The sequence below is a fragment of the Microcaecilia unicolor genome, chromosome 8 (genome assembly GCF_901765095.1).
Source record: "Microcaecilia unicolor chromosome 8, aMicUni1.1, whole genome shotgun sequence".
Lineage (NCBI taxonomy): Eukaryota > Metazoa > Chordata > Amphibia > Gymnophiona > Siphonopidae > Microcaecilia > Microcaecilia unicolor.
Window position 1 is genome coordinate 243,604,757 of NC_044038.1, and position 18,334 is coordinate 243,623,090.

At 45.7% G+C, this 18,334-nt stretch overlaps 1 protein-coding gene across 1 annotated transcript in view; it reads right to left on the bottom strand.

The window, feature by feature from the left end:
- PIGT (phosphatidylinositol glycan anchor biosynthesis class T) overlaps window positions 1-7,949 on the bottom strand; it is a 32,675-nt gene extending 24,726 nt beyond the window's left edge. Inside the window, exons 1-3 of the mRNA XM_030212098.1 lie at window positions 7,650-7,949; window positions 5,725-5,902; window positions 3,844-3,971 (exon numbers count right to left, since the gene is read on the bottom strand). Coding sequence (XP_030067958.1) covers window positions 3,844-3,971; window positions 5,725-5,902; window positions 7,650-7,908 — 565 coding nt within the window. The 5' untranslated portion in view covers window positions 7,909-7,949. The remainder of the gene's footprint in view (window positions 1-3,843; window positions 3,972-5,724; window positions 5,903-7,649) is intronic.
- Between the last annotated feature and the right edge of the window lie 10,385 nt (window positions 7,950-18,334).

Genomic DNA, 18,334 nt, shown 5'->3' on the forward strand with positions numbered 1-18,334 from the left:
GAACCTCTTTCTGGGCAAGAATGTAGATTAAAGAAAACTGAAGACTTCATGGCTATTTTTCCCTTGTGGGGGCCATGAAAAAGCAGAAAGACCTATCTAACCTATAAAGAAGATTTGTCACTTCTAAGCAGGGAAGGACAACCCCATGGACATTCCAACTTATGTAAGGTCCAAGCAGATTCCGATCTATCCTTTAAGGGGAATACCGAAAGAGAAGCAACCTAATTCAAGTAAAAGGAGGAAAGCAAGTTGAGAAGAAAGGAATTGCACTGATGGAGATGGGAGTCGGCCAAAAAGGTTAGATGAGGATTCTTCCACAAGAGAACCTGGAACTTAGAAATCCTCCAGGCTCAACAAATGGCTACCAAAAAGCCTGCCTCCATGGCCAAGTCCTTAAGAGATGCATGCCTCAAGGGCTCAACAGGCAGCTTGACCAGGGCTTGGAGAACCAAGTTGAGACTCCAAGCAGGAACTTCATATGCTTGACCATCCAGAACCATATTCAGTTGTGCTGTATTAGGCAGCTCAATAACAGACCCCCTGAAGCACGACAGTGCCACCATCTGAACTTATAAGGGTCACATCCAGTTGCAGCCCAAGCTGCAAGAAGGCCAGGATTGAGGAGATGTCTGTGCTTCACAGAGATAACTACATGTATCTGCTTTCAAAGGTCTTCCAAATCCAGATTTATGCTAAAGGAGTGGAGAAGCACAGCACACGTGTCATGACCACCAAAGATGAGTAGCCTCTGTGCCTCCGGCACTTCCTTTCAAGGGCCAAGTCATAAGCCAAAAGGGATCCAGATCCTTCATTAAAACCAGCCCCTGCTGAAGGAACTCTGGGCCTCTTGGGAGTGGCACTGGAGGTCCTATTAACAACTGAGTTAGGTCCACGTGTACTAAGGATGCTTGGGCCAATCTGGAGCTACTAGAATGACCAGAATAGACGAGATCCACCTTACAAAGGCAGCAGCCAAACAGGGGCCATGGGGGAAAAGACATAAGACCTTGGTCAAAGACGAAGCAGAGCACTGACCCCCACTGAGCCCTAGTCTTATCAACAGCTGAAGAGAGAACATGTGATATTGAGACTAAAGGCTATCAAATTGAGGAGGACCCCAGCTATCCATGAGGATCTGAAGTGCAGAGGGTATCGTGAATACCACTCACACCACTGGATCCAAAATGTGCTTGCTGAGAAAATCCGCTTACATACAGTCTACCCCTGCAATGTCAGCTGCTGAAATTGCCACCAGATGACTCAACCCAGGAGCAAAAGGAGTGTGACCTCTTGTGCCACTACTGCACTCCCTGTGCCGCCTCCTTTTATTGAGCTCCCCTTAAAGTGGATGAACCAGAGCCAGACTGACTGCTCTCACTCCCAGAAGCCTCCCAAGGCCACCAATGTGTCTGGGCCACCTGACCTAGATAGTGAACTGCACAGCCCTCCAGGACTTGCACTGGTGGCGAGAACTGCCCGGTCTGGAGGATCCAGTGAGGGGGGGTCCTCCTAAGGAGACAAGCTGGAAAATCCCATCATGCCAGGTGACTGTTCAAGCTCTTGGTGAGTGGAGTCCTGATCTCAAACTGAGATCTAGAAGACCAGTGGGACAACAGGGACAACTGCAATGATCACATGTGGACCCTCGCCCAGGGGACCATCACCAACCACATTACCATGGAGCTGCAGGTAATCCCAAGCTCAAGGAGATTTCTGTGCACAAAACACTCTCTTCTGTATCCAGAGCTTGTTCAACCTTTCCTTTTTGAGTTCAACACTTTATTGCAAACTTAAGCAACAAAAACGACACATGACCAATAACACTGTGTACAGAAAATAACCTTAAAAGTGAGGTGCCGGCAATTTTCAAGTAGCACTCAAGTGTTTCCACATCTTGCAACAGGACTGAATGCAAAAATTCAATTTTTGCAGTATAACAAACCATAAATTATAAACAATAGCTGAAATGTCTTTCCAATTGAGCACATTAACTTGAACAGCCAAGGTGATTAGCAAATCAAAGTAACCTAGTAAATGACGGCAGATAAAGTCCTGAATGGTCCAACCAGTCTGCCCAACAAGATACTCATTTTACATGGTATGTCTTCGATAAAGTTTCGCAGTACTCTGACAAGTCAGCGGATTTCCACATTAAATGTTTAAAATGCATTGATTCAGTAAGTTGAAAAACAGCACCAAGCTTCCCCCATATTCTCTGCCTATAGCCTCAAAGCAGAGAGCAGTAATATGAGACAACATTCCTATTTCATGTTGACAAAACCAAGATTGAGCATTAGGTTAACCAGACAACTTGGCAACTTTAAAGGGAATCTAAACAGCTCTATGAAGAATGACGCTTGCGTTAACGATGCAGACAACAAGGACCAAACTGAGCTTCCCAGATCCAACCCTAAGTAGTAGTATCAAGCACCCCATCACACTCCTTTTCCGTGACAATACAGGGCTTGGTAGCAGCCATGCAGAGCACCGTATGCAAATTTGAAGCAACCCTAGAGGATGCCAGAACTTTCCTACACCACTCCCTAAAATTATCTATGGGTTTGCCCCGGAGTATATGCACCCCTTGATCGACCTCCCGCCCAGGAATGCCAACCCTGCTGCTCGTTCCTTCCTCCACCTTCACTTCCCAAACTGTAAGGGTGTCAAGTACAAGAGGATCTTCGCTTCGTCTTTCCGCTATTGCAGTCCTAAGCACTGGAATGCTCTCCCGCAACACCTTAAAACTCAAGCGGACCACGCCCTCTTCAAGACGTTGTTGAAGACCTACTTCTTTGCCAAGACCTACTCCTCACTTTATACCGCTGCTTGATGCACCCTCCCTGGCTCCTACCCTGCTAGTTCACCCTGTTAGATGCTTCTCCCCCTGCATACTCCTTGTATGCTCTTCTAAGTTTTCCTATTCTGTATTTTATTTAATGTTTGTAAGCCACAATGTGCCTGCATGAGTGGGAAAATGTGGGATATAAGTGAACAATAAATTAAATATGGGCAATGGCATGGAGACAGTTCAGATTCTCCACCTCCTGTCTGCTGGTAGAGAGACACAACCCTTCAGTCTGGTCTAGGATAATAAGAGGTTACTCTTACCTCAGTGTAGATATAAAAACTTTACACAGAAGCTTTTAAGGAGCTACTTTATAAAGCCAACCCAGGCGCTTAAGTACATTCACAGTCCGTTACAAATCACCCTCCCCGACTACTTTCCAGCACTTTCTCCCTAGTTAAGATATCCAGATGAATCACCTAATGCAAGTCCCAGCAGAAACCACCGAGGAGCACCTAGTCAAGCTTAGGAAAGGATTATGAACTTATTAGTTAAGTTCCAGTGGGTCTCCACTCTAAACATCTGCTAATGCTCAAAACTAAGTGTTTCTATTCAAATAATTTTTCTTTTTAAATGTCTTTACACATTTTCACTTACACAAACTTCTGCTGAATCTAGTTAAAAATTCACACTGATCTTGCAAATGTGTTGCTCCCTGGTACTATTCTGATGTAGCATGTTTTATCAGATTTCATAAGTACATAAGTAATGCCACACTGGGAAAAGACCAAGGGTCCATCGAGCCCAGCATCCTGTCCACGACAGCGGCCAATCCAGGTCAAGGGCACCTGGCAAGCTTCCCAAACGTACAAACATTCTATACATGTTATTCCTGGAATTGTGGATTTTTCCCAAGTCCATTTAGTAGCGGTTTATGGACTTGTCCTTTAGGAAACCGTCCAACCCCTTTTTAAACTCTGCTAAGCTAACCACCTTCACCACTTTCTCCGGCAACGAAGAACATAATTGTAACAGAAAAAAAAACCCATTATTTTTACCATTGGAAAGTCCCAGGGGTTTAAAAGATGCAGTTGGAGTCACAGTGTTGGTGGAATCAATGAAATTAAGAGAAGCGCAAAATATTCCAGAGAGGATGTTTGTGAGCTCTTTCCAGGTTTGGTCAACACTAAAAAAAAAAAAAAAAATTAGAAAATAAACTTAAACACAACCCAGAATACACAAAATGACAGTACATAAATAAGCCACCCAACAAATCTGTGGAGCAGAAATTTTAAGCACTGGGATAGGAAATGAAGGTAGAAGTAGCCTAATATCCCTTGGCTCACTACCACCTCATTGCTGCCTCCACGCTGCTAGTTTAGAGACAGTGCAGCTGTTTTCAGCTCCAGTTTTGAATGATTGCTTTTTAAGCAAATTCATCTGTCATTAGCCTTTTTTAAAGGCCTCATTTATGGTGTTCCATTCATTGGTTTACACAACAAGCAGACTCCTGAAGCAGGCATTTTTCGCCGAAACAGGGCTGCGGGTCGAGTCTTTTTTTAATTTTCATCTAATTAAACATTGTATTACTCGTACCCACGGTGTCTTGGGAGTGTCGTGTTGATCTCGCTACTTTTTTGCTATTCACTACCACCTGGAGGAGTGGCCTAGCGGTTAGGGTGGTAGACTTTGGTCCTGAGGAACTGAGTTTGATTCCCACTTCAGGCACAGGCAGCTCCTTGTGACTCTGGGCAAGTCACTTAACCCTCCATTGCTATTCCACTAGCAACATTCCATGTAGAAGGCTGCGCAGGCTTCTGTTTCTGTGAGTCTGACGTCCTGCACGTACACAGAAGCAGAAGCCTGCGTGGCCACACTGGTGATCTGCAAGGGCCGACTTCTACATGGAAGTTGGTCCTGAGGAACTGAGTTCGATTCCCACTTGAGGCACAGGCAGCTCCTTGTGACTCTGGGCAAGTCACTTAACCCTCCATTGCCCCATGTAAGCCGCATTGAGCCTGCCATGAGTGGGAAAGCGCAGGGTACAAATGTAACAAAAATAAAATAGATACTATTGGAGATTCTACATGGAATGTTGCTACTATTAGAGATTCTAGGTGGAATGTTGCTACTATTGGAGATTCTAGGTGGAATGTTGCAACTATTAGAGATTCTACATGGAATGTTGCTACTATTAGAGATTCTACTTGGAGTGTTGCTACTATTGGAGATTCTAGCTGGAATGTTGCTACTATTGGAGATTCTACATGGAATGTTGCTATTCCACTAGCAACATTCCATGTAGAAGGCTGCGCAGGCTTCTGTTTCTGTGAGTCGAAGCCTGCGCGGTCACATTGGTGATCTGCAAGGGCCGACTTCTACATGGAATGTTGCTAGTGGAATAGCAACACTCCATGTAGAATCTCAAATAGTAGCAACAGTGGAGGAGTGGCCTAGTGGTTAGGGTGGTGGACTTTGGTCCTGGGGAACTGAGAAACTGAGTTCGATTCCCATTTCAGGCACAGGCAGCTCCTTGTGACTCTGGGCAAGTCACTTAACCCTCCATTGCCTCTCATTTTCTTGAAGAAGAAGAAAAAAAAAAAAAGACAACCCAAACCAAACAGTGGAAAGCCTCAAAGCTCAAAACAGCTTTCAAACACAATTATAGTACTATACTAGAAATAGAGACAAACTGACAGATTCGCAAAAAAAGGAGTTTATATGATGAAACACAGTATATGAAATAGCTAAAGACAAATATAGATATATATGAACAAACAGTAGTTGACAAAACAGAGAAAAAGAAAACAGGAATGAAACAGACAAATGAAGTAGAAAGACTGACAGGATACAGTCTATTTGTTTATTTAACAAAACACAACAGTAGTGAACATTGTTATCACTAGCTCTGCACAGTTTTTCCCAGCCCAAATACTCACTTGGAGACAGAATCCTGAAACCACACCCAGAGTTCTGCTCCTGCCGGGGCCTGTAAGAAAGGGTGACCCCAGGACCGTGACCGCCAGAAGCCATGTGTAAAAGACAGGTGCAGTTCTTGAACAGAGTACTTAGAAATCACCTGGCCAAGAGCTTTAGGAAATAACCTATAGTGAGAAACTGGAAAAAAAAACGAACAGCAGTGAAACTAAACCCAATGGGCACCACTTGATTTACAACACCACGTTCAGTGCATAAGAATAATCACATAAGAGCCTTTACAAAGGTGCAGTAGGCCAATTATACTACTACTATTTAGCATTTCTATAGCGCTACAAGGCGTACGCAGCGCTGCACAAACATAGAAGAAAGACAGTCCCTGCTCAAAGAGCTTACAATCTAATAGAAGAGAATCTATAAGAGTAGGGTAAATGCTAAAATTTAGGTTAAACTGTATTTAATGTGTATTTTAATTTAGATATTGTGTTGTTCTAACTATGTTTTTACTGTGTTTGGTTTGCTGTGCTTTCTTATTATTGACTGGAGTTCTTTTTGTGTGCTTTGAGATGTATTTTTTTTTTAAATGTAAACCATTCTGTTTGCTATCGCAATAAGAAACGGTATATATATAGAATAAATGATAATGCGAGCTAGAAGAACATTACTGCAGGATGTGCAGCTGAAGTCACTAGGTGCATAGAGAGACAAGTGACATCTACTCATACGGGTTTACCTGTTTACCTTTTTTATTGAACATAACTTAATACATTTCTTGATTAGCTTTCGAAGGTTGCCCTTCTTCGTCAGATCGGAAATAAGCAAATGTGGTAGCAGAAGTATCTTTAAGTAAATTCAATCTCACCTGTGCAGTTACTTGTTCAACAGTGGTATTATGTAGGATTGAGCTGTTAAGTTTGATTGTTAACTGCTCAATGTAATCAGTTTTGTTAAAATGTAATTTGTTTCTTCAGACCGTCCTCCGCCTTAAACTTTACAGTTAAGAGAATACAAATGCCAATTTTTTTTTTTTTAATTAAATTAAATAGAGGCCAACATGTCAAAATGACTGGGGATGTCAAACTACCCCTACCTGGATACAAATTTGAGGGTGCTCAGCATCCACACAGCTGGCTCCTATTGGGAGGGGGGAGAGAGAATGGGCCGGGGACAGGTTTAAACCTGCGACTACCTCTGCAGGATTTACGCAGCCCCTGACCGCAGTCAGTAATTCCAGCGGTTCACAGTTTAGACCAGGGGCTTAGCTGGGTAGGGCAACAGGGGCACGGGCCCCTGCAGATTTAGCCCTGGCCCCCCGCTTTCACCCCCCCCCCTCCCTACTGCCGCAAACCCTCCCCCGCCGCTGCCATCAGGTACCTTTGCTGGTGGGGGTCCCCAACCCCCGCCAGCCGAAGTCCTCTTCAGCGCCAGTCTCCGATGGTTGCTGATCTGGATTCTGTTTCTGTGCTGGACGTCAGGACTCACAGAAACAGAATCCAGATCAGCAAACACGCCGGACTCGGAGACCGGCGCTGAAGGGGGTTTCGGCTGGCAGGGGTTGGGGACCCCCACACTAGCCAGGGTACCTGGCGGTGGTGGGGGAGGGGGAGTCGAGGGGGACGGGGTAGGGGGACGGAGGGGGGGTTGCGAGGGGGACGGGGTGGTGGCACGGGGGGGGGTTGCGAGGGGGACGGGGTGGTGGCACGGGGGGGGTTGCGAGGGGGACGGGGTGGTGGCACGGGGGGGGTTGCGAGGGGGACGGGGAGGTGGCACGGGGGGGGTTGCGAGGGGGACGGGGTGGTGGCACGGGGGGGGGTTGCGAGGGGGACGGGGAGGTCGGCGGTGCCGTGGGGGGGGGGCTAAAACGTGCCCCCTCCCTCTTAAGTCTGGCTACGCCCCTAGTTACCGCTCCCTCACGGGGACTCCTCACCTTTCTTCCGGAGCAGCTCCGAGTCCCAGCGGGTCCGGAACTGAAACGTTGCCGCTACATCTCCGGACTGGAGCGGAGCGATCACCAACTCCTCCCGCAGGCCGTCGCCCACCTCCGGGAACTGAGGGACCCTGAAGCCTTCCGCTGCCCAGTCCCCGACCCCTCCCGGCCGCTTCCCTTCACCCTCCGAACTCCCTCCCGGGCGGAGCAACACCAGACAGACGCTGCTGACAAGCCCAAGCAGCCGAACCGCCGCCATCACTCTCCATCCGTGCTTTGACACTTCCTACTACCGCCTACTTCCGCGGCGCCAGCCAATAGAGACGCGCGCACACAGCGTCAAAACCAGGCGGCGCGAGCTACGCGGCTCCTCTGATTGGCGGAGAGCTGCAAGCTCGCACGCGCCAGCGATACAGGTCTTCGGATTGGTTTAGAGCAGTTAGCCTGCGCTTCCCGTCAGGCTGTGGGCGAGCGGCGGGCTTTGCAACTTTGAATTAATTCATTTTCTAATAGGAAAAGGAATCATCTTACTTTTTTTTTTTGTATGTTTGAACTTTTGCAGTAATGCAAACTTGCCCAGTTCCAAGCTGCAGATTTTGGGACAGTCCTGCTTTTGAACGTGTATCCCAAAGCAGTGTGGGATTTGTAGTGCCTGATCCTGCCCATTGAGTTCAGTGCTACAAGTCCCATAATGCACCGGAATGGGGCGCTCAGAAGTCCAGGACCATCCCAATGTCCAGCCTGGAACTGGTTAACGTGGTACCTCTGCTTTTGTTTTATTTCTATAACCTCTATCTATTATCTTGAATGTAAGGTAACACAGCAACCGCAATAATTTTAATGGGAAGGAGAGGGGGGGGTTGCAAAGTAATGTGCTCAGATGACTAAGCAGACCATTTACTATGCTGCGTTAGGCACGTGTGTGTAACATAAGGAAAATGGTCTAACGCAGGATGCATTTTCTGAGTTAATTTTGCCATCTGTGTGTTAACTGCATCAGGTAACTATTTTTTGTGGGGTTTTTTGTAGGGCGTGTCAGGGGTGGAGAATGGGTGTGGATGTGCTAATTTGCTAGCAAATGCATCTGCATGGTACCACTGTGCTAACCAACGTGGGAGCCCTTAACACCTCCTAAATAGGAGATGGTAGGCACTCCCGCAGTAAATCTTTTTACTGGGCGACTAATGCAAACATTAGCACACGCCCAGACATTCAAATAATAAAAAAATGCCCTTTTGCCAACCATGCAAAAAATCAGTTTAGTGCATGGGAAAGTCCCACATAAGGGCACGGTAAGCCCATTTCTTAGTGCAGCTTAGCAAAAGTACCCCTATGCAGTTACCATTTTTGCCCTGCAAGCTTGCATTACCTTTGCTTCTCCTTCCCCCACCCTTTCCCTCTGCAGACTGTGCTCAGTAGCTTCTTCTCTCTCCTCTTTTTCATACACCTTCCTCCTGACCCTGTTTTCCTACTTCCTTTAAAATTACTGAGGATGACAGGACTGTTATCACCCCGCTTAAAGGAGGGTGGACAGATGCTTGCAATTAGGATTCACTATAAACAAAAGTGTATGATTGGGAAGGGGAGAGGGGGAGCCATGAAAGATGATATAATGCAACTAGGGGAGAAACCTCCAGACTAGGTTTTTTTTTTTCTCTTCACTCTGTTAAATATTTAACCAGCTTGCTTTGGTATAATAAATGAGGTTCCTCAATTGTGTGGGCTAAATTTTGGGATCTTATGTTTTGTTTCTTCATTTACAGTAATTTTGTTTTTGTTTATAAAGTGTGAATGGATCTCATTTTCAAAGATGTCTTTGATAATAAACATTTGAAAGCAAAACACTTAAAATTGGGTTCACCAAATGACTGAAAACAAATGCAAACTCTTCAAGATAGGAGAACTATGACCAAAACAGGAAACCCCATTCAAAAGGCAAGTAGCAGCATTCAGACCCATTTGAAGAGCTCACTATGAGGCATATTTTCAAAGCACTTAGCCTTCCAAAGTTCCATAGAAACCTATGGAACTTTGGAAGGCTAAATGCTTTGAAAATATGCTTCAATGTAACATAGTAGATGACGGCAGAAAAAGACCTGCATGGTCCATCTAGTCTGCCCACGATAAACTCATATGTGTATACCTTACCTTGATTTGTACCTGTCTTTTTCAGGGCACAGACCGTATAAGTCTGTCCAGCAGTATTTCCCACCTCCCAACCACCAGTCCCGCCTCCCATCACCGGCTCTGGCACAGACCGTATAAGTCTGCCCTCCCCTATCTTCGCCTCCCAACCACCACCCCCTCTTCCCCCCACCTGCTCCGCCACCCAATTTCAGCTAAGCTTCTGAGGATCCATTCCTTCTGCACAGGATTCCTCTATGCATATCCCATGCATGTTTGAACTCCGTTACCGTTTTCATCTCCACCACCTCCCGCGGGAGGGCATTCCAAGCGTCCACCACCCTCTCTGTGAAAAAATACTTCCTGACATCTTTCCTGAGTCTGGACAGTGTAATAGTTCCAAATACAGAGTAATCAACCTCTGCACAACTGTAGACAAATTTGCTGGACTTAAAAGGTCCCTTAACCAATTAAAGTTTTGCTAATGTTGAAACAGATTCTATTAGCTGTCAACCACGTTTTCATTGTTCTATTCGGGTTCTTGTATTTTTCTACATTTTGTAGAGGATTCAGTGCAGATCACAATTATAAGAATCCCTCAATCAGGGAGAATTATAATTTAATATCAAACAAATACATTTCTAAAGCCTTCCGAAAAGCAAATTATTAAACAATTTGTCTAATTCTAAGAACAAGCTGTTCCACTCTTTAACACCTTGCAAACATATGTTCTAGTTGTCATTTCCAAAACACATTAACTGGAAGAAAATTCAATTTTAAACATTGTGTGTATCAAGCTAAATAAAAATTCATAGGAATATTCAAACCATTAACTAATCAGTCAGAAGTGAGACCATGTTTACACTTAAAAACAAAACAAGCAATTTAAAATGTAATACATGCTCCGAGTAACCAGTGCAATTTCGCCAACAGAGGAGAATATTCCCCCCTGTGAAAAATAAGTCATAACATTATATGATTCATAGTCAATATAAAGGATTTCTCAATTTGTATAGATAATTGAGGGTTGTCAATGTAAAACTGATAACGAACACCTAAGCAAGTAAATATGCAAGAGACTCTTGCCAACTTTGATGGAAATTGTTGGTTCGATAAAAATGACTCAAACCAAGATAACACTTGTCCAGCAATCGCTAGGGAATTCCAGTGTTCAATCAATAAACGACAATAAATAGTGTCAGATGCTGCCAAGTGCCGACTCTGCCCCCCCCCCCACCCCGGGAACATTCCCAAAATAGCTTGTTTTCAGTTTGCCGCTAACCAGTTAAGTGCTGCTGAAAATCACTGGTTAGCACCAAATCATTTCTGGCTGGTTAAATCGCTTTGAATATCAAGCCCAAAGTTACTAAGGAGTCCTTTTACTAAGCCGCGGTAAAAAGTAGCCTGCGGTAGTGTATTACTCACTTGTTCAGTACCCATACTTTTCATTCCCACCTCTTATTTGTCCTGTTTGTCTGTTCTAATTAGATTGTAAGCTCTTTCGAGCATGAACGGTCTCTTCCTGTTCAAATGTACAGCGCTGCGTACGTCTAGTAGCACTATAGAAATGACTAGTAAAAAAAGGCCCGTTTCTGACACAAATGAAACGGGCGCTAGCAAAGTTTTCCTCGGAGTGTGTATGTTTGAGAGAGTGTGTGTGAGAGTGACTGTGTGAGAGAGAGAGACTGAATGTGCGAGTGTGTGTGTGTGACAGAGAGAGAGAGTGAGACTGGGTGCGAGTGTGTCTATGAGAAAGAGAGAGTGTGTGTGTGAGCATGAGAGTGTGTGCCAGGGCCCCCCTCCGTCCCAGTTCCAGGGTCTCCCCTCCCTCCCGCCCTTTGAGTTCCAGGGTTGTCGTCCCCTCCCTCCCTCTGAGTTCCAGGGTTGCTGTCCCCCTCCCTCCCTCCGAGTTCCAGGGTCATCCCCTCCCTCCCTCCCTCCCTCCGAGTTTCAGGGTCCCCTCCCTCCCCTGCATTATGCTCTCTCCCCTGCATTCATCCATATGCAGGCAACGTCCTCTGTTCCCTGCCCCCTCCATCCATCCATGTGCAGCATCTCTTCCCTGCCCCCTCCACCTCCCTCCGAGTTCCAGGCCCCCCTCCCTCCCTCCACTCTCCGAGTTCCAGTGTCACCCTCCCTCCCATTTCCAGGGTCCCCCCTCCCTCTGTCCCTCCGTCCCTCCCTCCCAGTTCCAGGGTCCCAGGGAACTGGGAGTAAGGGGGGGATGGAGAACGCTGGAGGAGTGACGTCAGTAGGTGTTTACAATCCCAGTGTCACACATTGGAACGTTGGAGGAGTGATGTCAGCAGGTGGTTACGATCCCAGTGAGACACATTGGAATGTTGGCGGAGCAAATTATTATATTAGATAAGTAGTAGTAGTAGTAGTCTTTGGGATTCCGGAATCTTGCTACTCTTTGTCCTTATTCCTTGTTTGTCCTGATAGTCCTAATTAGATTGTAAGCTCTGTCGAGCAGGGACTGTCTCTTCCTGTTCAAATATACAGCGCTGCGTACGTCTAGTAGCGCTATAGAAATGATAAGCAGTAGTAGTAGTAGTAAGTGAAGCACTTGCCACGCACCCATTTCAGGTAGGAGCACTTGTCTTTGGAATTCCAGAATCTTGCTTCTATTTGGGATTCTATACGGAATCTTGCTACTCTTTGGGATTCCGGAATCTTGCTACTCTTTGTCCTTTTCCCTTATTTGTCCTGTTTGTCTGTCTTGATTAGATTGTAAGCTCTGTCTCTTCCCAGTGGCGTACCAAGGGGGGGGGGGCGGTGGGGGCGGTCCGCCCTGGGTGCACGCCGCTGGGGGGTGCCGCGGTGCGTGCCTGCTCTGAGTTCGCTGACTTCGCTGCAGCTCCCTCTGCTCTGCCCTGGAACAGGTTACTTCCTGTTCCGGGTCAGAGGGAGCTGCAGCGAACGAGCGAAGTCAGGGACCTCTGAGCAGGCGCGTGCTGCGGCACCCCCCCCAGCGGCGTGCACCCGGGGGGGGTCCATGCTGCATCGGGGGGGGGGGGGTGCTGCACCCGGGGGGCGTGGTGCCGCCCCGGGTGCCCGCCCCCCTAGGAACGCCACTGTCTCTTCCTGTTCAAATGTACAGCGCTGCGTACGTCTAGTAGCGCTATAGAAATGATAAGCAGTAGTAGTAGTAGTAAGTGAAGCACTTGCCACGCACCCATTTCGGGTGGGAGCGATTCATGTACATTCAGTTAATTGGTAGTGAAGCTAAGTGAATATATGTGTTTTACCATTAGTTGAATGTACATCCATAGTATGGACAGGCTTTCACTTTGAACATGCCTGCAGAAATTTACACCTGCTAATTCTGTGGATACTTTTCACCTTCAAAACAATGGGATTGTATTCAGCTGAACTGTATTCAGTTAAAGGTATCTGGATAGCTTTATCTAGATTTCTTAGGCCTACTATATATATGTCCAGTTTACCTGGATAACTTTAAATAGAGAATGGATGAATATTACCACTGTTTGGCTATAATTTAACCCTACCCCTGCCATGCCTCTGATTCCTCCTAATTTTAAACCGACAACTTTTGACCAGTCATCAAAATGTCCAGTCAAAGTTATTCATTTAGCAGCCTGGGAAATGTTAAGAACAAACATATATTTAGTTATCTCAAAATTAATTGGATAAATGCATTTGAATATCAATCCCAGTGTGCATAATTTTCACCTAACCTGAAACAACTCCAAAAAAATGCAGAGAAAATTACAGTTTGGGTACTTTTGTCTGCAGACAGGGTGCACGGTTTTTATTCAGCCCTTTTACCTTAGTAAATAGCAATTTCCAAGGTAGGGGTCCTGTTTACTAAACTGCGCTATAGGCGTGCCATCGTTTTTAGCGCACGCTAATGCTAGAGATGCCCGTAGGAATATATGGGTGTCTCTAGCATTTAGCGTGTGCTAAAAATGCTAGCTCACCTTAGTAAACAGGGCCCTAAGTGGAGGAGTAGCCTAGTGGTTAGTGCAGTGAACTTTGATCCTGGGGAACTGAGTTCGATTCCCACTGCAGCGCCTTGTGACTCTGGGCAAGTCACTTAACCCTCCATTGCCCCTGGTACAAAATAAGTACTTGAATATATGTAAACCACTTTGAATATAGTTGCGAAAACCTCAGAAAGGCAGTATATCAAGTCCCATTTCCCTTTCCCCCTTTCCCTGATGACATCACAATATCAGAAGTGAGCCAAGTATCGGGCAATCAAGCCATTGTGACATCACTGATGAGGTTGGCTCTTATTGGTGCAATGAGTGGAGGAGTAGCCTAGTGGTTAGTGCAGCGGACTCTGATTCTGGGGAACTGGGTTCGATTCCCACTTAGTCACCTCTCCCCTCTCCAGTCGGTTCAAAACTCTGCTGCCCGTCTCATCTTCCGCCAGGGTCGCTTTACTCATACTACCCCTCTCCTCAAGACCCTTCACTGGCTCCCTATCCGTTTTCGCATCCTGTTCAAACTTCTTCTACTAACCTATAAATGTATTCACTCTGCTGCTCCCCAGTATCTCTCCACACTCGTCCTTCCCTACACCCCTTCCCGTGCACTCCGCTCCATGGATAAATCCTTCTTATCTGTTCCCTTCTCCACTACTGCCAACTCCAGACTTCGCGCCTTCTATCTCGCTGCACCCTACGCCTGGAATAAACTTCCTGAGCCCCTACATCTTGCCCCATCCTTGGCCACCTTTAAATCTAGACTGAAAGCCCACCTCTTTAACATTGCTTTTGACTCGTAACCACTTGTAACCACTCGCCTCCACCTACCCTCCTCTCTTCCTTCCCGTTCACATTAATTGATTTGATTTTCTTACTTTATTTATTTTTTTTGTCTATTAGATTGTAAGCTCTTTGAGCAGGGACTGTCTTTCTTCTATGTTTGTGCAGCACTGCGTATGCCTTGTAGCGCTATAGAAATGCTAAATAGTAGTAGTAGTAGTAGTAGATTCCCACTGCAGCTCCTTGTGACTCAGGGCAAGTCACTTAATCCTCCATTGCCCCTGGTACAAAATAAGTCCCTGGTTATATGTAAACCACTTTGAATGTAGTTGCAAAAACCTCAGAAAGGCGGTATATCAAGTCCCATTTCCCTTTCCCCCTTTCCCTTATGACATCACAATATCAGAAGTGAGCCAAGTATGGGGCAATCAAGCCGTTGTGACATCACTGATGAGGTTGGCTCTTATTGGTGGAATGAGTGGAGGAGTAGCCTAGTGGTTAGTGCAGTGGACTTTGATCCTGGGGAACTCAGTTCGATTCCCACTGCAGCTCCTTGTGACTCTGGGCAAGTCACTTAACCCTCCATTGCCCCTGGTACAAAATAAGTACCTGAATATATGTAAACCACTTTGAATGTAGTTGCAAAAAGCTCAGAAAGGCGGTATATCAAGTCCCATTTCCCCCTTTCCCTTATGACATCACAATATCAGAAGTGAGCCAAGTATCAACAATCAAGCCATTGTGACATCACTGATGAGATTGGCTCTTATTGGTGGAGGAGTGGCCTAGTGGTTAGTGCAGTGGACTTTGATCCTGGGGAACTGAGTTCAATTCCCACTGCAGCTCCTTGTGACTCTGGGCAAGTCACTTAACCCTCCATTGCCCCTGGTACAAAATAAGTACCTGAATATATGTAAAATGCTTTGAATGTAGTTGCAAAATACCACAGAAAGGCAGTATATCAAGTCCCATTTCCCTTTCCCTTTTGAAAATTGCATACGTCAACATGGGTGCATGAAACTAGGGCAATCTGATTTATTTATAATTTCTGGAAGAGTAAGAAACTATAAGAGTCTTATGTTCAGAAGCAAGTTGCTTCCTGATCTTTTAAACAGAGGGAGGTAAAGATTCAGTGGTTGGATAACGGCATAACTAAAATGAATAAGGAATCTGTTTAAAGTTATGAGCAATGAAGAAAAACTAACTTTCAATGGATATCTTATAGGTTTAAAAATTATGCCTGCTGTCTATGTGTGTAGAGTTGAATGCATAAGTTTCATAAACAGCAGCTACATTTTGTTACTCTGTTTAACTTTTTTTTTTCTCTGCTCATGGCTTTCTCCAAATCCCACACAAATTCCAATGTTTTTAGCTTTTGGCCCTTTACTTGACCTACACAGGGACTCAGGTTAAAATGGAGTGGAGGAGTAGCCTAATAGTTTGTGCAATGGGCTGAGAACTGGGTTTGATTCCCACTGTGGCTCCCTATGACCCTGGGTAAGTCACTTAACCCTCCATTGCCCCAGGTACAAAAACTTAGGGACCTGTTTACTAAGCTGCGCTGGCGTTTTTAGTGCACGCTAAATGCTAGAGACACCCATTTATTCCTATGGGCATCTCCAGCTTCGTAAACAAGGCCCTTACATTGCAAGTCCACTATGGACAGAGAAAAGGCTTTCATATGTAAACCACAGAAAGGCAAGACATATGAAAAGGGGTTGTGCCTGCTGTATCTCTGATAAAAAAAAAAAATGGGAGGCTGCTTGTGCACAGTGATGCCCCCAGTGGGATCTGGATAGGATAAGCTGATGAAAGCCAAGCGGGCGATGAAAAGAAAAAATCCATAAACACACAGCAGCAGGGTAGAGCCAGAAAATGCTGTGATAAGCAGTTTTATTTGGACGCTTGAATGACTTACAACCAGAAGTCAGGCTGCAATACTGCCTGCAGTTTTTCCTCCTTTTGGAAATGTATTTGCAGATCAGGAATTTTATAAGGATTATTTGCCATGCAAACTCCTGTATATACTCAACTTATTTTTCCTGTTCAATACTCTGTAATCCTTGTTACTATGTAAGCTGCATTGAACCTGCTTTTAGTGGGAAAGTGTGGGATACAAGTGTAATGATAACTAAATGCATAAAATGCCTATAAAGTTACCCCCTCCTCACATAAAGTATGATCGATGACAAGAAGGCACGTATGTTTGTATGACCCAGGTGTAGGTGTGTTTGAGCATGGAGTTTGGCCACTGTCACAAATTACATATGCTTATAAAATATACGCCTAAACGTTGTCTACTCCTGAGCAGGTGTAAACGTAGACATAATTTCTGCAGGTTTTGTGCTGGAATTTTATAAAGATGCGGAGGCAGATTTTAGACAGGACGTCCATTTCTCCTGTATTTCAGAACAGGATCTGCCGACATACATCCTGTTCTAAAATTCGCGAGAACTGGGCGTCCAAGTGCCGGCTACGTCCGGAATGAAGATCCGTTTTACACACTGAAACGTCCAAACTATGAAAGGGGCAAAACAAAGCAACTGGACATCTTTTCGGCAGCAGAAGAATGGTGACGTCGTTTCAAATCCCACTGCAGCATCCATTATGAGAGATTTCATGTGCCTGTCCCAAGCTTTCTTGAATTCAAATACAGTCCTTGACTCCAGCATGTCCACCGAGAAGCCGTTCCATGTACCCATCACCCTTGCTGTAAAAAAGTATTTCCTGGATTACTGCTGAGTTTACTACCTTTTACCTTCATCCTATGTCCTCTCATTCCAGAGTTTTCTTTCAATTGAAAAAGACTCACCTCCTGTACATTAATGCCACAGAGAGATTTGAAAGCGCAGAACCCTTTTCAGACCCAGAGGTGACTTAGAGGCATATTTTCAAAGCACTTAGCCTCCCAAAGTTCCATAGAAACTTATGGAACTTAGCCTCCCAAAGTGCTTTGAAAATATGCCTCTTAATCATGTCAATATTTATCAATGTATTAAAGTAAAAAAAAAGTGTACCATACTAACATTGATGTCAAAACATTGATGCTTTAAGAAGTTGTTTTTCTAAGAGCAATGATGGATGAGGATGAGAGGGAATGTAACGGACCACAGTTCCAGGAACTAACACTCTCACAGGCCAACGCTCAGAACCAAACGCAGGCGCTAAAAGCGATTAGCTCCGAACTAGTGCCCGCATTAGTGAGGGCAGAATGCTCAGAGGCTCTGGCGCAGGAGACAAGCGTACCAAGGATTAGCGTAAATAGCATGATAATGTAGCCAAACGGCTGTTAGTGAGGTCATTTCCTCTTCCTTTCCAACGCTCAGAGAACAACGCACAAAACAAAGCTGCTTTACCACTGAAAAAATAATGCCAACTCAGAGCAGGTGTTAGGGTGTTTGAAGACAGGCAGTGGCGTTCCCAGAGGGGCTGACACCCGGGGCGGATCGCCAATGCGCCCCACCCCCTGGGTGCAGTGCCCCCCCCCCCCCCGGTGCAGTGTGACCCCCCTCTGGCGAAAGGACACCCTCCACCCCAGCAAAAGAACCCCCCGGGTGCACTTCCTGTTCCAGGGCAGAGGGAGCATGAAAATGAACGACGCTGACCGGCGCGCGGCACCCCCCCTAGCGGCATGCACCCAGGGCGGACCGCCCCCACCCCCTTGGTACGGCACTGAAGAGAGGATTTCTCATGATTCTTTCTTTCAGATTTGCTGGTGTTGATATAATTTGGAAGCAGAAGGAAGCTCGTGCAAGCCTCTAAGTGCTGGTAGTGAGAAACGAATGTGTGTGGGTCGGAGCAATCCCAAAAGTGAAAGCCCACATT